General features: G+C 37.1%; 1 protein-coding gene across 1 annotated transcript in view; it reads left to right on the top strand.

Annotated features, from left to right (window-relative positions):
* LOC124545040 (transport and Golgi organization 2 homolog) overlaps positions 1-23,434 on the top strand; it is a 64,019-nt gene that overhangs the window by 5,404 nt on the left and 35,181 nt on the right. The window contains exon 2 of the mRNA XM_047123825.1: positions 20,606-20,752. Within this exon, the coding sequence (XP_046979781.1) occupies positions 20,611-20,752 (142 nt within the window). The 5' untranslated portion in view covers positions 20,606-20,610. The remainder of the gene's footprint in view (positions 1-20,605; positions 20,753-23,434) is intronic.

The following is a 23,434-nucleotide window of genomic DNA, read 5'->3' as shown; positions in this document are numbered from 1 at the left end:
TTATTTCTTTTATACACCTAAGTATTTTTACTGATGAAACACAGAAGTGAAAATATATATTGAAAAATAGTAGTAAGAATTTTTAGTGGGCCAAGAATATTTTCTTTGCTAATTATTCATTTCCCCGAAATACAATTCAGTATGTCATTAGAGAATGGAAGTATCTGTAGTACGCAGCTTTCATAGTGTTTAATTTTCCACTCTCGGAGATTATACTTACGGCAAAAATCAATGAGGTGAGTGTCTTGTGAAGATTTATTATGTGATGAGATCAGTTTCCTCTGCAGTCAGTCTGGAACTTAAATGTTTCAACTCTTTCTTTTGTCATTGTCACACACTTAACAATTATCCCTTCTTCAGTTTTGGCAGTTGCAGCGAAATGAATGTAGTTAGTTTTATAAAAGTTTAACAAGAGTCTATTGACACTAAGCCATTATAATAAATCAATGAGAATATTGTTATCAGTTCCTTGAAAATGCTTCATGTGTGCGAAAAACAATCAAAATGTTGGTGTCATTTGCAAAAATGATAAAATTGCACTGCAGCTTTTTACATTATGGTAGGTCATTTATAAATATTAGGAACAGTAAATGACCAAGAATGGATACTTGTGGCACTACACACTTGATACTTTTCCATTCTGATGAAGCCAGACCACTATAAAAATCACCTGCACAGCGTATTCTGACATTGGCCTCTCGATATATACATTGTTTACTGTCATTTCTTATTAAAAATATCAGCTTATTCCCAAGAATTAGCAGCTTTCAGTTAATACTAGGCAGAAATCCAATCTGCATTTGGATCGCACTTCCTTGCCTCTTGTGCAGAAAGATGTGCAGTATAGAGCTGCATCCATTTTCAATAAGCTACCACAAGAATTCAAAGATCTTAGCAGTAATCCACGTGCTTTCAAATCAAAACTGAAGAGTTTCTTCATGGGTCATTCCTTCAATTCCGTCGAGGAGTTCCTTGAAAAATTAAGCTGATTCCTGTGTTATATTGCTGATTGTGTTTATATAAATTTATGGCTTGTCTTTTTTTGGGTTCATAAACATTTTATTTTATCTGTTATTACTTTTATGTCATAATTTAATGTACTGACATGTTTCGTGACCTTGGAGATTTACTCCTCAGCTTGGTCCTACAGAACTAGACATGTAAAATAAAATAAAAATACACAACACTACTTTCTGCTTCTGTCTTTGAGGTATGACTATAAACACTTCTTTGAGACACCACTTATTCCTAAAATGTTAGCTTTCTGTGATAATATTTACATTACAGTTGTACATTATTTCACCATGTGGTCCCATAAATTATCATAGCTCTTCTTACAAAGCTGTTTTATCCAGTACATTCTCCTGGGTCTTAGACCCCAGTTTTTACCATAGGCTCTTCTAGTGGACATGAGAGCACCTTTTTGCCTTGGAATTCATATTTTTGACATGAAAGAACCATATCAGTTTTGCATCCAGAGTTACCCCTAGGCACTTCATTACCCTCTCTACCAGCAGAATTTCATCAAAGAGCTTAAGATTCCAGTACATGTTCTGGTCATGCTTCCTTGTAAATGGTACTACAACACCTTTCCTGGGACTAGCCCCTAGACCCTTTTCCCTACACAAGTTTTGCCTAAGGTTCAGAGTGCCTTGTTCTAACAATGCTCGCAAATTTTCCAAGTATTACTGTGACTAAATCATTTGTTTATCCTTGTCAAAAGTAATGCCTAGCATTTAACTCTTTAATGAGTTCATTCACCACTAGGCGCAGTAGTGGAGACAAAACTCGACCTTGTGGACACCCACTATTTTCACATCCATCATGATGGCTTCTTCCTGCTCAGCATTGTCTCAATCCACTATCATATACTGGTCTTAATGCCATGCTTTTCTGCAGCTATGGCTGTGGGTTCAAAAGTCATATTCTTAAAGGCCCCCTTAGTATCCAGAAAGATGCAGAGAGCAATTTACTGGAACTGTAGATCTTTCTCTACATTCCCAAAAAGTTGGTGAATGCTGTTTCACATGATTCACCTGGTTGATATGCATGTTAGTTTTAATGTAGAGGAATCTCAATTAACCTGTCATGATTAGCATGCACAGTAACTAGTTTTTCTTATGTATTTACACAAAAGGAGGGTAGACTGATAGTTCTCATATCCTTAACCTTGATACAATTGAGTCTCCTTGGCTCTGGAATGAAAACAAGCTTCATTGTCATCCAAGTATTAGGAATGATTTCTGCTGTTAGAATGACTCTAACCAGTCTGTATAGAAGTCTGATTAATCCCTCTCCTGCTTGTAGAGACAGAATAGCTCCATCTGGGCCTGGTGACTTGAGTGGCTGAAACATTACCATTGACTACTGGATTTTCTTGAAGTCAACATATTCTCTGGCAGAGTCCCAGTTCTCCTATTGGTTATCTATAAACAGCTCCTTCCATGGACTGAAGCTTCATCTGTGGCATCTTCCAAAATGCACAGAAGGAAGTGAATCTTGAGTAGAACATCCAGTGTCTCACATACTGTCCTTATAAGCTCACCATTCTTCTTCCTTAGTGCACTCATTGGATTTGTTGGTATTCTTGGGAGGATTTTGTGAGGTCTGGTTCTGACAGCTGTACCTTCTTCCTCCTCACAGAATACCTTCCAGGATGATTGCTTTGCTTGCTTAATAGAGAGAGATTGTATTTGGCAGGGGTCTCCCAATAGTTTGCTAATTGTCCTTTCCTTATTGCAGAATTGAACAGTCTTCTTGTCTGCTTCATTTGCAATTCAAGATTATTATTCCACTAGGGTGCATTCCTGTTTGTGCACTTCTTGGTGACTGAACAGGTACATGGTCATGATGGCAGACATAATTTCATCTGCTATTTCCTCTGACTCTACTGGATTCTTTGGAGCTTTACCTTCAGATAAGCACAAGATTAGGACTTTCCTATATGAGTCCCAGTCTATGCTACTAGGATTCCTTTTGGGGCACAGTCTGCTTAGCAACAATTTCAACCTCAAACTTAATATACATGAAATCAGGTAAGGACAGGTCCATCGCCACATGCCATTATGTTACATAACTATCCATTAACGTGGGTCCAAAAGTTATATAATTACTTCTTCCCTTTTTCTGTTATTGAAAGTAAGTTCCTTAGCATTATTCAAGATCTTGGGATTGCTCTCCAATAGGTATTCAAGTTGGTACTCACTTCTACACTTGATGTCACTGCTTCCCCACACCAAGTTGTGGCCACTGACATTGCAACTAACCAGAAGTTGTTCATTCAGCTGTGAGCAGTTGTCTACCAGTCCCCTCACTTCCTGGGAAGGAGTAGTACTGTTCTCCAAAGGAAGGTAAGCTGAGGCATGCACAATTCCTCTTTCCTCTCAAGCTCCCTTCCCTTCCTCATGCTTTTCTGTCCTGATGGGCATTAAGTCACTGGAACATAGTGATATTAGCGGTTTATAAAATTTAATTCTTAACATAAGTGCAAGTTCTGTGTTTTTTTTTTTTAGTATAAATGAGCTTACCTCCAGTTCCTCTGAGGTCTGACATGTTTCCTTTATGTTGTTGTTGTTGTTGTTGTTGTGGTCTTCAGTCCTGAGACTGGTTTGATGCAGCTCTCCATGCTACTCTATCCTGTGCAAGCTCCTTCATCTCCCAGTACCTACTGCAGCCTACATCTTTCTGAATCTGCTTGGTGTATTCATCTCTTGGTCTCCCTCTACGATTTTTACCCTCCATGCTGCCCTCCAGTACCAAATTGGTGATCCCTTGACGCCTCAGAACATGTCCTACCAACCGATCCCTTCTTCTAGTCAACTTGTGGCATGAACTCCTCTTCTCCCCAATTCTATTCAATACCTCCTCATTAGTTATGCGATCTACCCATCTAATCTTCAGCATTCTTCTGTAGCACCACATTTCGAAAGCTTCTATTCTCTTCTTGTCTGAACTACTTATTGTCCATGTTTCACTTCCATACATGGCTACACTCCATACAAATACTTTCAGAAACAACTTCCTGACACTTAAATCAATACTCGATGTTAACAAATTTCTCTTCTTCAGACATGCTTTCCTTACCATTGCCAGTCTATATTTTATATCCTCTCTACTTCAACCATCATCAGTTATTTTTCTCCCCAAATAGCAAAACTCCTTTACTACTTTAAGTGTCTCATTTCCCTATCTAATTCCCTCAGCATCACCCAATTTAATTTGACTACATTCCATTATCCTCGTTTTGCTTTTGTTGATGTTCATCTTATATCCTCCTTTCAAGACACTGTCCATTCCGTTCAACTGCTCTTCCAAGTCCTTTGCTGTCTCTGACAGAATTACAATGTCATCAGCAAACCTCAAAGTTTTTATTTCTTCTCCATGGATTTTAATACCTACTCCAAACGTTTCTTTTGTTTCCTTTACTGCTTGCTCAATATTCAGATTGAATAGCATTGGGGAGAGGCTACAACCCCGTCTTACTCCCTTCCCAACCACTGCTTCCCTTTCATGTCCCTCGACTCTTATAACTGCCATCTGGTTTCTGTAAAAATTGTAAATAGCCTTTCGCTCCCTGTATTTTACCCCTGCCACCTTCAAAATTTGAAAGACAGTATTCCAGTCAACATTGTCAAAAGCTTTTTCTGGGTCTACAAATGCTAGAAACGTAGGTTTGCCTTTCCTTAATCTTTCTTCTATGATAAGTCGTAGGGTCAGTATTGCCTCACGTGTTCCAACATTTCTATGGAATCCAAACTGATCTTCACCGAGGTCAGCTTCTACCAGTTTTTCCATTCGTCTGTAAAGAATTCATGTTAGTATTTTGCAGCTGTGACTTATGAAACTGATAGTTCGGTAATTTTCACTTCTGTCAACACCTGCTTTCTTGGGGATTGGAATTACTATATTCTTCTTGAAGTCTGAGGGAATTTCGCCTGTCTTGTACATCTTACTCACCAGATGGTAGAGTTTTGTTAGGCCTGGTTCTCCCAAGGCTGTCAGTAGTTCTAATGGAATGTTATCTACTCCTGGAGCCTTGTTTCGACTTAGGTCTTTCAGTGCTCTGTCAAACTCTTCATGCAGTATCATATCTCCTATTTCATCTTCATGTACATCCTCTTCCATTTCCATAATATTGTCCTCAAGAACATCGCCCCTGTATAGACCCTCTATGTACTCCTTCCACCTTTCTGCTTCACCTTCTTTGCTTAGAACTGGGTTTCCATCTGAGCTCTTGATATTCATGCAAGTGGTTCTTTTTTCTCCAAAGGTCTATTTAATTTTCCTGTAGGCAGTATCTATCTTACCCCTCATGAGATAAGCCTCTACATCCTTACATTTGTCCTCTAGCCATCCCTGCTTGGCCATTTTGCACTTCCTGTCGATCTCATTTTTGAGACGTTTGTATTCCTTTTTGCCTGCTTCACTCACTGCATTTTTGTATTTTCTCCTTTCATCAATTAAATTCAGTATCTCTTCTGTTCCCCAAGGATTTCTACTAGCCCTCATCTTTTTACCTACTTGATCCTCTGCTGCCTTCACTATTTCATTCCTCAAAGCTACCCATTCTTCTTCTATTGTATTTTTTCCTCCATTCCTGTCAATTGTTCCCTTATGCTCTCCCTGAAACTCTGTACAACCTCTGGTTCTTTCAGTTTATCCAGGTCCTATCTCCTTAAATTCCTACCTTTTTGCAGTTTCTTCAGTTCTAATCTACAGTTCATAACCAATAGATTGTGGTCAGAGTTCACATCTGCCCCTGGAAATGTCTTACAATTTAAAATCTGCTTCCTAAATCTCTGTCTTACCATTATATAATCTATCTGAAACCTTTTAGTATCTCCAGGGTTCTTCCATGTATACAGCCTTCTTTCATGGTTCTTGAACCAAGTGTTAGCTATGATTAAGTTATGCTCTGTGCAAAATTCTACCAGGTGGCTTCCTCTATCATTTCTTACCCCCAATCCATATTCACCTACTACGTTTCCTTCTCTTCCTTTTCCTACTGTCGAATTCCAGTCACCCATGACTATTAAATTTTCATCTCCCTTCACTACCTGAATAATTTCTTTTATCTCATCATACATTTCATCAATTCCTTCATCATCTTCAGAGCTAGTTGGCATATAAACTTGTACTACTGTAGTAGGCGTGGGCTTCGTGTCTATCTTGGCCACAATAATGCATTCACTATGCTGTTTGTAGTAGCTTACCCGCACTCCTATTTTTTTTATTCATTATTAAACCTACTCCTGCATTACCCCTATTTGATTTTGTATTTATAACCCTGTATTCACCTGACCAAAAGTCTTGTTCATCGTGCCACCGAACTACACTAATTCCCACTATATCTAACTTTAACCTATCAATTTCCCTTTTTAAATTTTCTAACCTACCTGCCCGATTAAGGGATCTGTCATTCCCCACTCCGATCCGTAGAACGCCAGTTTTCTTTCTCTTGATAACGACGTCCTCTTGAGTAGTCCCCGCCCGGAGATCCAAATGGGGGACTATTTTACTTCTGGAATATTTTACCCAAGAGGACACCATCATCATTTAATCATACAGTAAAGCTGCATGCCCTCGGGAAAAATTATGGCTGTAGTTTCCCCTTGCTTTCAGCCGTTTGCAGTACCACAACAGCAAGGCTGTTTTGGTTAGTGTTACAAGGCCAGATCAGTCAGTCATCCAGACTGTTGCCCCTGCAACTACTGAAAAGGCTGCTGCCCCTCTTCAGGAACCACACATCCCTCTCAACAGATACCCCTCCGTTGTGGTTGCACCTATGGTACGGCTATCTGTATCATCGAGGCAAGCAAGCCTCCCCACCAACGGCAAGGTCCATGGGTCATGGAATATATATAAACTGTATTCTTGGATCAGGGTTACATCTATCTCCTGTCTTCTCAGAAGGTGGCCCAATGTGTCAGTTGCCATCTTAGTGTGTTGCAGGTTTCTCTGCAGCTCTTCTAGCTGGCAGCTTGCTCCATTGTCAATTCTGATGAGCTTAAGCTCCTTGACAGTAACCTGCAAGGACCCTAAATTCTGCTTTAAGCCCTGAACTTGCATTGCCTTCAGGGATTTCACAACATCTTCTCCCACAAGTGTTTAGGTGTCAGATGCAACCTTCCAGTTAATTATCCTCCAGTCATTTGTGGAAACTTTCTGGTCCCTGCACTCGTATTTTCTCAGAAAGGGTCTTTGGAGGTACATGCTTAAGCAGTTTAGGTAGAAATATCGATATCTTCATAGCCCTGAGAAGTTCCTTGGCTGTCTTGATCAGCAGGTTTGCCTTCTCCCACAGATATCTATCTCCTTCAGTCAGTCAGCTGCTCTTATTCCCCTCACAGACAAAGCTTGGTTCACCTTTGTTCATGTAGTCCCTCCTGAGTTTGGGGTCTTGCCTTCTGTCTTCCCTAATCTTTTCAAACTAGCTCCTCCTGCTGCAGGGTGATGTTAACAAATGGACATCATTGCTGAATTATCCTAAAAGTTGAGAGTGTGGTACTATGGGTCTGCTTCCCTATTTCCTGCTTCGGCTTTTTCTGGGTCTGTTTTTCATGGGAAGTGGAAGTAACAGACTCATTCTCTTATTCCATGACTTGAAAATGGGAGGGGTTTGTTTACCCCCTTCACTCTAAGACAGTATTTTATTGCAATCTTAGATTGAAGACTTTTTAATTACCTCCATTAATTTTTTGAAAGGAATTTTTTGCCTTCCTTTCTCTCTGTTCTCCTAGAAGTTTCCTCCTCTGTGCGCTTGACAAGGCTGTGATCTTGATCTGGCCCAACTTGTCAATGACATTCTGCACTTCGTGGACAGGGAAACAGTAGAAACGGCTTCCATTGCTTCAGCATCCAATGTTTTAGTATTTGAGGCACCAAGTCCTTTAGTTTTTAAATTTGTTTCTCTATTCTCTGTTTTGGTCCCACAAGAACTGGAGGTACATCAGGCCAACACCAGTGGAGCCCTATACCGGTATAAGACTAGTTACTCAGAGAGATCGTCTGGTATCCCTGCGGCTTCATTCACAACACATTTTGCTATGTGCCACGCACTACTTGGCACAGATCACATTGGACATCTGGGCAAGGCACCTAAGATGGTGGAGATAAGGACTCTGGAAAGTATGTGGGAAGAAATGGGACATTGTGGGACATGTTTTGTAAGGTTCATCTGATGAGACCTGTGGCTTGAGAGACCTGGCCAATAGCTATGTTCACGTCACCATAGCTCTCAGTTTCATGTGAATACACACATCTCTCCACTCATGTGGCCAGTACTATGATAAAGTGGTGTTACATGGAGAGGGGAGATGATGAAATATCAAATTATTTAATGAAGTATGTAAGTGAAGAAATAATTGAACTATATTCTTCTCTGAATTAACAAATTCAGAGAATAATTATTTCCAGAAAAATTAAAAATATTCAAAGTAGTGCCAATATACAAGAAAGTGATAAAGATGATCCAAATAACTACAGACCAGCATATTAATATCTGGTTTCTCAAAAATACTAGAGATTCTTATGCACTGTATGTTCATTACATTCCTAGAGAAACACACTATTCCGATACTGACGTAACATGGTTTCCAAAAAGAAAAATCTCAACCCTAACAGAATCTGTTATAGATATAGAAGGCAAAAGAAACTCACTGACTACTATGTTTCTGGATTTGTCAAAAGTTGTTGACGCAATCAGCCATACAGTGCCAACTTAAAAATTTTAAAGCTATGGTAAACATCATCACACAGCACAATGGATAAAACCACACATTGGTAACAGAAAGAAGTGTGTGACTACAGGATCCAAAATCAGAGATATTAAGTATGATGTATCTCAAGGATTAAAACCTGATCTACTTTTGTTCAGCCTCTTTATAAATAATACTGAGATAAGTGAAAGGATAGAAAATTGTGTATGCTGATGAGATGACATTAGCAAATGTAGAAAAAAATCTGGAAACATTGGAAAGAAACACATTTATTTCAATAAATAACACAGTATCATACGGGATGACTTAATTAAAAATCTAAAATGAACACGTTCATGGATTTGGTTATGCTGATGACTAGGTGATGACAGGGGGACATCAAAATTTTGAAGAAACAAAAGCCATCTTAACATCTGGTCTTGTAATAATGGGAACATACTTTTGGAAATTGAGATTGAAATCAAACCCTACAAAGACAGAGATGACTTGCTACATTTGTGCAACAAAGCAGCAAATAGCCAGGAAGCGCCATATCTATTTTAGTGACAGATTACTGCACCATAATCAGCACCCAAAATAGCTAGGGGTTACACTGGAATGGACACTGCCCTATAAGAAGCATCTAGAAAATGCTATGTGAAGATATGAACTAGGAAAAACATTCTATATAAGCTATGCAGAACAACCTGGAGCTCAGCTGCTGAATCTCTCTGCGCTTCAGCACTTGGACTGGTCTACTCTTCTGTGGATACGGTACTCCTGTATGGTTCAATAATGCACTCACACAAACTCTCAATGGAGAGCTTAACAACACAACGAGAATTATCAGTAGTGCACTAAAATCAACCCCCACTGAATAGTTGTCCACATTGAGCCACATTCTGCCCCATGGACTTCAATGAAAAGCAGCTTCATGAGTTGAAATACATACAAGGCAACCCACAACTCCCTAGCCATCAAGATGTGGTTGTCCTAGAAAGAAACTGGCTTCAGTCAAGAAAACCATTCACAAAAATATCTCAGTTCGACTTAACAGTCTGACTGGACAGAGGTTTGCTTTTCACATTGCCAAATCTTGCCTTATATAAGAAAGAAACCCTCAGCCTTTGACCTGTCATATAGAACAAGGACAATGTTTAACAGAATATGCATCAATCATAGCAAAAGTATGGATTCTCTTCAAGGCAGGGTAAGGATCCATCTCCAACACCTGTTTGTGGAGCAGCTAGGTAAACCATTCATCACATACTTGCAGAATGTCCCATCAGGGTCTATCCTGACAGTAAAGAATGACACAGTTGACTGTAGTAAAAATTGAGACATCTGTTTGTCAATTACATATGCTATTGTTTATATTAAATTTAATATTGTGCTTAAAAACCATATGAGAAATAAATAAATAGTGTTCATCGTGTTCACAAATAGAGAAAAGAGAGATCACATAGATATATTCATAGGTGAAACAAGACTGAAAGAAGTTACCTCTGTAATTTTCTGGGGACTACATTTGACAGTAAGGTCCAATGTGGACAACAGGTAGATAATGTTTATTGTAAATTAAGCACTGTAATATTTATTATAAAACAGCTTGCACATTATTATAACAAACAACTTATACGATCTTTTTGGCCCATACTTACAATATGGAATTACTGTCTGGAGAAACACTAATACAAAAATAATTATGACCATGCTGAATAAAAAACAAACAGATGTATACAAAACTGCTTTCCACAGTCTAAAAATACTGACATTTCCATCCATGCACATATACAGAACAATAATTTCATTAATCAAAGACAATACTGCACTAGAAAAAATGCAAATGTTCATTCTTATGACAAAAGAAATAAAGGCCGGCTGAGAAGCATACCACACAGAGCTTTATTTATTTATTTATTTTATCCATCTTTCAGTACCTACATGCAATCGATGTCGTCAGAAGAGTTACAGCTATTTGTACATTATGTTTTACATACCAAAATATTACATAGTAAAAATATAGCAATGTTGTAAACTATTAGCTTACAACAGCCTCTACACCTAGATCCATACATAACAGTAAGCCATAATTTATCAGCATTAACATGCAATCGATGTTGTCAGAAGTATTATAGCTATTTGTACATTATGTTTCATATAGCAAAAATATTACATGGAAAAAAAAGATAGTGTTGTACCCTATTAGCTTACAGCTAGCTGCCTCTACATCCATAACTATACATAACAGTAAGCCTTAGTTTATCAATAAATTAGATCATCTTTACAACTATTCTGAAATTCTTCTACACTGTAGAAAGTATTTTTCCTCATCCACACTTTGGTTTTAGTTTTGAAAATATCCATTGAAACCAATTGAGCCTGTATGGGTAAAGTGTTGAATAATTTTATGCCTATGTATTCATAGCTAGATTGGGTTTTCTTAAGCCTGGTTGTGGGTATATCAATCATATTTGTTTGTCGAGTATTGTGTTGATGAACTGATTTCCTTATAGTGTAGTGGTTTAAGTTTTCTTTTATGTTTAATAGGCAACAATATATGTAAAGAGATGGGACTGTGAGAATTTTTAAGTCTCTAAAATAAGGTCTACATGAGGTCTTGTTGTCAGTGATTCCGTACAAACGTCTAATTGCTTTCTTCTGCCAAGTGAAAATTTTTTTGGCTCCTGGAGAGTTACCCCATAAAAGAATGCCATATTGTAGATGGCAATGAAAGAAGGCATAGTATGACTGAAGCAATAAATCTTGTGTAACACGTGTGTAGTTTGGCTAGTAGGTAGATAACTCGTGATAGCTTTCGACATACATAATCTGTATGTGTGTCCCAAGTTAATTTTGAGTCTATGTGTATTCCTAGTAGTTTAACAGATGATAACTCCATGTTACTGTTTGATAAACTGAAGATTATCTTGACAGTCTTTTCATGGTTCATAGATAAGTCATTAGCTTTAAACCAGATATTAGATATTTTGAGACACTCTTCACTTTCCTCCTTCAATATGTTTATATCCTTTCCAGAATTAGCTAATGTTGTGTCATCAGCATAGAGGATAGATTTACAGGGTAAGTTGTTCGGAAAGTCATTTACAAACAATATAAACAGTAGAGGGCCAAGCACTGAGCCCTGAGGAACACCTCGTTTTATACTTAAAGTCTGTGACTGTTGGTCATTATGCTTTACTATTTGTTTTCTATTGCTGAGGTATGATTCAATTAGTGAGAGTTCCAAGTGTTTGATTCCATAGCAACACAGTTTATCTAATAATAATTTGTGGTTAACTGAGTCAAAAGCCTTACTCAAGTCAATTAGAATGGCTTCAGCAGATAATTCTGACTCAAATGCGCTTAGTACAAAAGAGATAAGGTTTTCAACTGCTTTGACTGTTGATAAGTTTGACCTGAATCCATACTGAGAATCATTTAATATAATATTGTCTGATAGGTGTATGCTGCATATTTGCTGCATTATGCAATGTTCTATTATTTTTGAGAGAATAGGCACAAGTGAAATTGGTCTATAATTATTGATACAGGACTTGTCACCCTTTTTGTATAATGGTATGACAACTGTTTTTTTGAGACATTCTGGAAAGTGTCCACTCGAGAGCATCCAGTTTATCAGTATGCAAAGAGGGTATGTTATGAGATCTACAACTTTTTTAATTACATAGTTTGACAGGCCATACACATCTTCAGATCTAGAGTATCCTAATTTAGAGGTTGCTTTAATTATATCAGTTACTTGTACTTCTCCCCATTTACAAGCTGACACTATGTTTGTAATGTTTTGTTGAAAATTTCTGCCAGATATGGGGTGAGAAATAGGTGTATGTGTTGAATTGGAATTCTGGTTGCTATGGGTTGGAAGGCTAAGATTGGCAGAGTTGACAAAAAAGTGACTGAAATCATCAGCAGTGACATTAGCAGCATTTGTGTTGTCTTTGTAGTTTATATCCATACCTAGCTCTGCTTTTATTACTTTCCATGCAGTCTTACATTTATTGTGTGATTTTTTAATGAAATCACCATTTGCCTTACACTTGGCTATTTTAATTTCAGATCTATATTTTCTTTTCAGGTTTTTGTAAGTTTCTTTATCTACTGCTCCCTTTTTGACCTTATCGTGACAAGTAATTACCAATAGTCTCAGTTTTTGTAATTGGGGTGAAAACCACTTCTGTAAAGTTGAGTGGCTAGGTTTCCTAACTTTTTTGTTTTTTAACCAGTGGACAGCATGTGTGGAAGATTTCAGAAATGATTTTGAGGAATGTGCTGAAGGCTTCATCAACATTTCTGGAGGAATGTAAAACAGTATTCCAATCTATAGACTTAAGTTCTTCTCTATACTTGCTAATATTTGTATCTGTAGATAGTCTGACACACTGAGTTTGTTCCTCGTCTTCTTTTGGTTTTTTAGTAATTAGTTTCACCCATATACCTCTATGGTCTGACAGGTAATCGACATTAAGTAAGCCTAGCTCAAAATCACATTTGTATACATTTGTTATTAGATTGTCAAGACAGGAGGAGTGCCTTGTAGGACTTTCATTAGCACAAAAGAGATTATAGGATCTTAACATGTTTACTAAATTAACATTTCTGGCTGTCATTTTCCTAATGTCTATGTTTAGATCCCCAAAGATTAAAATTTTGTATTTAGTATATTTTTGTATACTGATCACAAGCTTTTCTAAACGTTCTATAAATTGTTCTACATTACTTTCAGGAGTGTCATATAAAGACACAGTTATGAGCTGTATAGTAGGTATAATAAAAGCAGCTGCTTCAAAAACACCTTTAGTGCATAGGTCACTAACTTCAAGAACAGAAAACTTTAGGTCTAGATCATTGCTAATATATATGGATGAACCCCCATAGGATTCACTGGGTCTGCAGAAGTATATAGCTAATCTGAAACCTGATGGTACATACAGTTTTATATCCTCTTCCTTTAACCAATGTTCGTTTATACATAAAATCATTCTTTTGTTACTTTTTCATAGTATACCAAGCTCATCAGCTTTATTTTTCAGAGACCTGACATTTAAGTGCAGAAATAAGATAGAGTTACTGTCACAGGAGGGGAGGAGTACAGTATTATGGGGCAATGGAGAACATTTAATTGTTTTTTCAGCCCTGGAATCTATGTTAGGTGGCGGTTGGACTTCCTTGGGATAAACCATAAAAAATCTTCATTTCTCTCAGGTAATTTTTTGGGTCTGTTTGAAACATGGTTGGAAGTTTGTTTCACTTTACTGTCCACAAGTTTTATAGGAACATGTTTCCCCAAATCATTTGGTATCACTTCATCATGAGACAAAGATGATACTTTACTTACTGCAACTGGTCTATTCTTTTCTGCTACTCTTGAAGGTGATGGAGGAGGAGCTTGTACTGTTTCTGCTGTTGGTGAAGTTGGTTTAGTTGCTGCTGGTGAAGGAGTTGCTTCTGCTATTACTGGTAAAGGAGTTGGTTCTACTACTGCTGGTGTGGGAGATGGTGCTGCTGCTATAGGAACTAGTTCTACTGCTGGAGGAGTTGCTTCTGCTGTTACTGCTGGTGAGGGAGATGGTGTTACTGCTGTAGGAGCTCGCTCTAATGCTGGAGGAGTTACTTCTGCTGTTACTGAACGTGGTTCTTCTGACGCTGCTGTTGATTCTACTTCTGTTAGTATTGCTTCTTTAGGTACTTCTGCTGCATTTTCTGTTACTGTATCTGATTCTGCATGAGTCACTCCTAGAGATACTTTCTGTGATGATGATACAGGTACCACTGATGATGTTGTTGGTAAGTATTGCAGTCTCTGAATAATTTCCATTAGCTTTAATGTAACAAGTTGCTTTCCAAGGCCATTTAAGTGCAGCCCGTGAGTAGTGTGGAATCTGCGTCCAATGGTATTAATATTAACAACAGAAACATTTCTATATTGTTTGCATATACTGGAAAAAAGTTCATTGGCGGCGCTAATTTCCTTGTTTACACACGACCAGGACATCAAGTCGCACCTTTGTGGTATATTTACGAGGATAACGTTTGTATGACTTAGTTCAGATAAACACTTGTTTAATTCGCAACAGGCTTTAGATGTATCATTTTGATAAATGTCATTAGATCCACCAAAGAGGACAACAAAATCTTTCGAAGACAGCTTTTTTATTTCTTCAGAAAAAACTAGTTTTCTTATTTCTGAGAGGGGCGCCCCCAGGCTTTACAAAGCTTATCGATTTCACATTTGAAGCTTTATTTATGCGTGAGACGATACCGCGGCTGTGGCTATCGCCTAAAATGTAAAGTTTTGGAACATGGACGGGAGTTTTAGACTGATGTTTTCTTTCGTACTCGCAACAGGTTACACCACTGTTTGTGTTTTTCCCGCACTTTCTACAAACATAAACAACAGAACTGTTATTAACAAAAGTTACAGTATCTTGAGGTAAAACGCTAAGCCTCTTTCCTTCTTTTTCATACTGTTCGTGTTCGTGATGTTTTATAACTGAAAACTCTTCCAGTAGAGCACTGATAACTTCGTCTTTTGTGTTTCTCATATTAGGTTTTTGGCCTAAGTCGCCTTTGAAACAGCTATTGCAGAACCATAGTTTCCTTTTAGGACTGACATTAACACACGAATAATGAAAAACCGTTTTACAATTTAAGCACATTATACCTTTTACAACATGTTTCTTGCAATGGCATGTTGTATCAGAGTTCACCATTTCCCACGAATGAGTCGAAGTACTTGCTGGATGAGATGCCTGATTATAACATTTTCCTGTTACCAGGTATTTTTGGCGTCTACTTTTGCGATAATATAACATGGCATACATGTACTGTCATAATACACACAGAATTTGTTGCATATCGAACACTTTTCCTCGTTATTTTTTGACTTTTGTACGGAACTAACATACTCCCGATCTACACAAGGCGCCATCTGTTAAGAAAATCCTTGATACTCAGGAGTAAACCTGATAAAGTGTCTTATTGTAAGTGTACTGGAGAGTATGTGTGAAAAGACATTTCAGAAACTTATTAAGTACCATTTATTGGAAAAATAACTTTATAGTGTAGAAGAATATACATGTAAATAATTATTAGCTGTATGTACTGTAATCACCTGAATATACTGTATGCATAATGACATATCTTTCTACTTTCTGTTCTGTAGCCATCTGAGTGATGGAGTATGTAAATAACTTTAAGACCTGAATACACTGACTGGCATGAAAAAGCAACACATAATAAATAATTCGTTTGTGAGCAACCAATGAAGTATCAATTGTTTATTGCACTAGCCTTAATGATTCTTTCCTGTGCAATCTGAAAAACATATCACTTGATGCAAGGCAATAATGATTTCCCACTTTTGTAGCACTTATTGTTATATCTTGTATTGTTCCTGTTTTGATCACATGTGTTTGTAGGCACTTTCTGTGACTATTGTAATCAGTTTTCTGGCGTAGATGTTCTGTTAAAACACTGAAGATGCTGTAGAAATTATTGCTTTGGTGGAAGATGGTCCTGGCATACTTTATGGAACAGAAATGTCAAGAGCTACACCTTCCATAATATCTAGAACTGAAGGAGATCCAGAGAAACTGGAGGCTATGCCAGGAACCCTGGTATGGGCCTGATAAGGGCAACATTGGTTAGAGATGACTACTTACTCCAATTTAACGTTCTCCGCAACTGTCACTCCACCACTAAAGCACAAAATCAACTCCACCCTCTGCCACTGAAGCACAAAATCAACTCCACCAAGTTGAAGAGGGTCAGTGTTAGGGAGGGAACCATCCGAAGAAGACTCAAAGAACACAGACACCTAGATGGGGCCATAAAACAGTATTTTACCATCAAATAGTAGATAAGTGTTGTAAAAGTGAGTAGAATTTAAAATAAAAAGTTTAAAATAAATTATTTGTAAGAAACTGAAATGTTGCATTTTTGTGACAGCCAGTGTATAAATCAAGAGAAAAATGTAGTCAATGTAGTTATCAGTTGCCAATTTAATATTTTATATTGCATATGTATGCTAGAGACTTTAAGACATTAAATTGGCATGTTCTATATTACAAGTATATGCTCATTGCATAATTTAATCAAACAAAACCAAATAACAAACAGACAATCAGTACTTTGCTACTTGCTCTATGTATACACTGAATAACATAAAGGTTACACTCTACAATCCTGTCTCACTCACTTCCCAACAACTGCCTCCATTTCATGTCACATCTGTAGCTGGTTTTTGTACTAGTTGTAGATAACTTCAGAATTTCAAGAATGTATTGTATTGTTAAAAGCTTTTTCTAAATATACAAATGCTATAAATAAATATTTGTCTTTCTGCAGTCTGCATTGCATTTATGTTTCATTCATCTCATAACATACATTTTACAGATCATCTGATCGTGCTGTGCAGGAGACATGTTAATTGTTACCTTATGATATAAATAATTACACAATTCTTTAACATTATCTTTACCAGCACATGTTTATACAAATACAAATACGAACACAATAATACTATTAAACTGGTTTTCTTATGATGTACCAGTACTTAGTGTCTAAATTTTCCAGATATTATTGTATACATACACAACACTATGATATCAAATGGTCAAAGTTCAAATGAATCATCTCCTCTGTTATAACGTCAAGTTTAACAAATATGTTTCAGAACAACACAACACATATAAGTCACAGAGTAAGTTGACAAGCAAGATATGTGTACACGTTAGCATTCAAATGAGCATTGAGTCCCAGTCTAGCGGCCGCTGCTCGGCTGGCCGCTTAGGTGGCGCAGCTTGGCTGGCAGACAGCGCCGCACGTAGAGGACGCGTGTAATTGCGCGGCGGCACTTTGAATGATCGGCGAGTCACAACATCCTCATTCACAAATTCCTCAACTGAGTAGTAGCATTTTTCAACAGGGAAATCACGTAGTTTTCTTCTAAATGAACCAATTTCCATATGCAGTACATCTCAGCCCTTGAGTTTATTGTAGATTTCTATGCCCATGCACTAGGGTGCCCATTGGTAGACTTTTAAGCAATGTTTTAGAAGAATGAAATTTTATTTGTGTCTAGTGTTTCACATATGTTTGAATTGTTTTCTTCAGTTAGCTCAAGGTTACTGTGTAAAAAGCGGATAATTTCAAATATGTACACTGCAGGGATAGATAATATTTTTAGGTTCTTGAATAACGGGTTAAAAGAGGTTCTGGAGGGGCAACATACATTTTTCTAACAATTATATTTTGAAATAGCAGGATTTGTTACATGTGGGTTGAATTTCCCCCAGATATTAAACCGTATCTAATTAAGGTTTCAAAGTGACTGTGGTATATCACTTTCTGGCTGTTTATGTCTGTTACACCAAGTAGTATGTCCATTGCAAGAACAATATTATTTAATTTAGTAGCTAAATAATCTATGTGTGTTTGAAAGCTTAGATTTTTGTTCAGGTTTAGTCCCAAGAATTTGATGGACTGAACTTATTCCATAACTTGATTTTTATTCATGATACTGATGTGTCTGATTTTTGATTGTTTGGTTTTAAACTGTGTAAACAGAGTCTTTAAAATGTTAAGTTTATGACCATTTTGTTGAAGCTATGTATCTCAGTTGTTCAGAGTGTTTATTACACCATCAGAATTTCTGTCACATTTTCTATCTCAATAAGTACTGAAACATCATCAGCAAATGTGACTGGCTGATTACTTGTGTAAAAGAGAAACAAGTTTGATCCTAAGATTGAGCCTTGCGGGACTGCTGTAGAATTATATCTGACAGAGATTGATAATATCTAATATGATTACCCTTTGCTTGCTGTTTGTCAGGTAAGACCTGAGCCACTGCATAGTATTTTGTCTGATGCAGTAACTGAAGCAGTACTGAATCGAATGCCTTTGTAAGGCTGCAGAAGATAATCTGTAACTTTATTGCTTTTGTCCAGTGATGAGCTAATTTTTTCAATGAATGCATTAATTGTGTTCATGGTACTTTTCTCTTTTCGAAACCTATATATTTTTTGAGAGTAACATCATGTTTCATGATAAAATTTGTTATCTGGCCTACAGCTACATTTTCAAATACATTGGATAGCACTGGGAGGGCAGAGACAGGAAGATAATTTTCCATTTTCTCCCTTGATACTGTTTTGTGTAGTGGTCTGACCTGTGTATATTTAAGTATACGAGGGAAGTCGGCATGCTCAAATGACTGAATAGTTATTTAAGATAGAGGGTGTGCTATTTTATCATACACAAATGTAATCACATTGATGGGTGTTTCATCCTACTCTGTGGCATTTTTGTTTTTTGAGGACAAAATAGCTCTTTTACATCTTTGGTTGAGACTTTGCTGAAAGTTACAAGGGAGTCATTCTGGTTCTGACCAAAGAAATTTACTCTACTTTAATAAGTAATCACATCTACATTAGATTTTGCTGCATTTATGAGAAATTTATTAAAGCATTGACATATTTGAATAGGGTTCAAAATAGTGTTGTTGTTTTGTTTCTATGGTCTTCAGCCCTTGGACTGGTTTGATGCAGCCCTCCACGTTAATGTATCCTGTATAAGTCTCTTCATCATTGCAAAACCATTGCAACCTACATTCACTTAACCTGCTTACTGTAGACAAGCCATCATCTCTCTCTCTCTCTACAATTCTCACCCCCACACTCCCCTCCATAACCCAGTAAGCCATTACTCAGCCTATATAGAATGCAGATAGACCTATGCTAAAAAACATCTGCTTGTTTCTCTCTACTAACTTAAATATGGTGTGGTAATGGGAAGTCATTGGTGAAATATGAATCATGGAAAGATTGGAAGTAGTTGAGTGCCTATTGAGGCACATAATAAAATGTTGCTAAGCTTTTAGATGTGTTCTTTTTCTGAGATAACTTGCACAGAATACATACACATATACTTGCTTACATACATATATACTTGCACTACTACATTGCTCTGGCTAACCATATTGTAGCACCATTTTCAACAATTCTTTCATACCAATATGCATGTGATACTAGCAACAGATTACACTTTCTCCTGAGATAAGAGAGTTATGTCATTCCATCACAGCAGAGCACCTCCCCATTTGTTTGCATCTGTGTAACTGTTTCATAGTTACACATTCTAGAGCTTTTTAAATACAGAAAGGCAACATCTTGTCAAAAGACCCACCTTTTCTTTTAATCACAATAAATATATTTTGATAGGGATGTATCCTATTACATTTTTATCATTAGAAGTTGACTGCTCTAGAGAAATGTTCTTTTGATCCAGATAATCAAGCCAACATCCCCATTTTTTGTGATTCACATTGTTTGAATTGAACAGTAGCCATTGTAGCAAACCCAGAAATTAAAGTTATAAATGAATTAAGACACTCATCAGTCCCCAGATTGGACACCCTGAATTCTCTATGCCTGTACCTGGTTTAGACTGGTTGACTTCCTGGAAATGCTCATCATTGGAAATAACATAGGGAGGCACGCGTGGCATATTAAATGACATGAATCTGATATGTGTCATCACACGAAAAGCAACTGTAAGAGTCCATTGTGAGTAAGAACAGAAGTGAAGGTGTTGATCAAACAAATTACCCAAGACCTAGAAGTACGAGGATCAGAATGAAGCCATATCAAAAATTAAATGATCTTCTTAAATAGATAAAACTGGTGAATTGTTCTCCACTGAAGCTGGGTAAGTGGAGATGATTCATGACAATAACTCACTGAACGAAAAGTAATAGCAGAATTAGAACATTGATAGTGTGGCACTTCATTTTTTGTTTTAACTGTATAATTATTTAAAATATTAATAATCTTCATTTCCAGCATACATCAATGTAATAAATGACTTTTTATGACTTTTTCTAGGAATAATGTGCATTTTATTCCTTCACACTCGGACCTCTTCAACAGCTGGCCGTTTTCGCCTTATTCTGGCTGCAAACCGTGATGAGTACTACATACGCCCAGCTCTGCCTATTCACTTCTGGAAAGAAGATGAGACTGTAATAGGAGGTAATATGCTTTTATAAAAGTGTATTTTGAATATAAGTTCTGGAAACTACATTTATCCACAGCTTCAGGCATTATTTGAGGATTGGAATTGATGTTTCATATCTCGGCAATGATCTGCATGGTGCTGAATAATTAGAGCAAGATAAAAGAAAGTGTAGCATTCTCCATTACAATATTATGGCTTTGTCAATGCAATCAGTAATAAGTATTGTGACTTAACAATTATTAAATCAAAGTAAAAGAACCACAATAACTTTGTGATCATATGACCATTACCAGTTACTATTCTGTAAGAAAATATAGTAATTGTTCTCATGTGTGCTGGACTGAGACTCAAACTCAGGACCTTTGCCTTTTGCCAGCCAGTGCTCTATCAACTGAGCTACCCAAGCATGACTCATGATCTGTTCTCATAGCTTTACTTCTGCCAGACCTCATCTTCTATCTTTTAAATTTCACAGATGTTTTCCTGCAAAACTTGTAAGACTACCACTCCTGGAAGAAAAGATGTTTTGGAGACGTGGCTTAGCTGCAGCCTGGGGGATGTTTCCAGAATGAGATTTTCCCTTTGCAGTGGAGCATGCATTGATATCAAACTTCTTGGTGATCTGGCCATGTCTCTACAATATCCTTTCTTCCACGAGTGCTCGTCTTTCAGGTTTCACATGAGAGCTTTGTGAAGTTTGGAAGGTAAGTGATAAAGTACTGGTGGAAATAAACTTGTGAGGCAGGGTCATGAGTTGTGCTCGGGTAGCTTAGTCGGTAGAGCACTTGCCTGTAAAAGACAAAGGTCCCAAGTTTGAGTCTCAGTCCGGTACACAGTTTTTATCTGCCAGGAAGTTTCATAGTAATTGTTTGTTATTGGCTTATTGCAATGTTGTCTTCTTTTTGGACAAGACTCGGTGCGATTAAAAGACTAATAACTCCAATGGTATGCAAAAACTTATAATTGGATTTTTCTATAAACCACCAGTAATTGAAAACTTTAGAGAAACCCTGAACTCCCCAATCATACTGTCATTATTAGAGGAATCTTTAAATGCCCAATATCAACTGGGATAATCATTGTTTTGTAGGTGGTGTGTGTGATAAGACTTTCTGGGAAATAATACTAAATGCTGTCTTTTAAAATTATTTAGAGCAAATAGTTCAGAGATGTATTCATCATGGAAATCAACTGGATATTATAACACACAACAAGACCTTGCATCTTTGAGGATGTCTGTATTGAAACTGGTATCAGTGATCATGGGGAAGTTGTAGCAACAATGATACCAAAGTACAAAATTCAGCTAAAATGAGTAGGTAGATTTACATTATCAGCTAGCTATATAAAGATGCAGCCATGTCATATCTCAAAGAAAAACTCAAAACAATTACCTCTGGTCAGGAACATCTAGAGGAAGAATAGCTGACCATGCACTGGATAGATACATACCTAGTAAAACAGTTTATGGTGGGAGGAATCCTTCATGACATATAGCCACTGTGAAGAAATTTTTAAAGAAGCAGTGACTACTGCATAATACATGTTAGATAAAGCAGAGTGTAATAAATAGAGGGATGCTGAATGAAATGTAACAGGCTGTCAAGTGAAACAGACTTCAATGAGTACTGTAGGAGAATATTGTTGAAAGAACTTTCACAAAACCAAAAGAAATTCTTGTTGTGTATAAAGACTGCCCATGACACCAGAGTTAGGGTTCAGACACTCTTGGATGACATAGGAACTGAAACTGAGGGTAGCAAAGGAAAAGTAGATTTGCTGAGCTTTGTTGTTAAATGCTCCTTCACTAAGGAAAATAATAGCTTAAATTGATAAAATTAAACAAGGCTCCAGGGCACAATAGAACCCTTATAGATTCTACACACAGTCAACAGCTTAACCATAACATATCACAGATTCCTAAAAAGAACTGCACAGTGATTGGAAGGAAACACTGATCACAAAAAGTGTAGCAGAAGTGATCTACAAAACTGTTGCTCTGTGTCTTTGATGTTCAGCTGTTGTACAATCCCAGAAAAATTTTTGAACTCATTTATAATAAAGTATCTTGAACAGAATTACCTCCATCATGCCAGGCAGCACAGATTCTGAAAACATCATGCAAAATCTAAGTTGTGCTTTTCTTGTAAAACATACTGAAAATCATATATCAAGGCAATCAGGTGGATGAAGTATTTCCTGAGTTCCTAAAAGCATTTGACTCAGTATCTCAGTAATGTTTGTTAACAAAAGTTCTGTTATATGAGGTACCAAACAAAATTTGTGACTGGATTGAAGATTTCTTGCCAGGGAGGGTGCAGCATGTTTTCTTGGATGAAGAGTCATTGACAGAAGTACAAACATCTTCAGACGTATCCCAGGGAGATGTGTTAGGACCCATGCTCTGACATGGCAGACAAAATTAATAGTTACCTCAGACATATTGTAGATGAAGCAGTTATATATAATGAAGTACCATCTGAAAAAACTGAACATATACCCAGTCAAATCCTGATAAGATTTCAAAGTGATATAAATATTGCCAACTAGCTTTGAAAGCACAGAAATGTAAAACTGTGCTCTTCACACAAGGCAGAAAGATTGTATCCTATAACAACAATAAGTCACAACTGGAATCAGTCAACTCATACAAATACTTGGGTGTAAGAACTTGCAGGTACATGAAATGGAATGAT

This window comes from Schistocerca americana, chromosome 8 (assembly GCF_021461395.2).
Source record: "Schistocerca americana isolate TAMUIC-IGC-003095 chromosome 8, iqSchAmer2.1, whole genome shotgun sequence".
Classification (NCBI taxonomy): domain Eukaryota; kingdom Metazoa; phylum Arthropoda; class Insecta; order Orthoptera; family Acrididae; genus Schistocerca; species Schistocerca americana.
The sequence above is the reverse complement of the archived record's forward strand: the minus strand, read 5'-3'. Positions and strand labels throughout refer to the sequence as shown.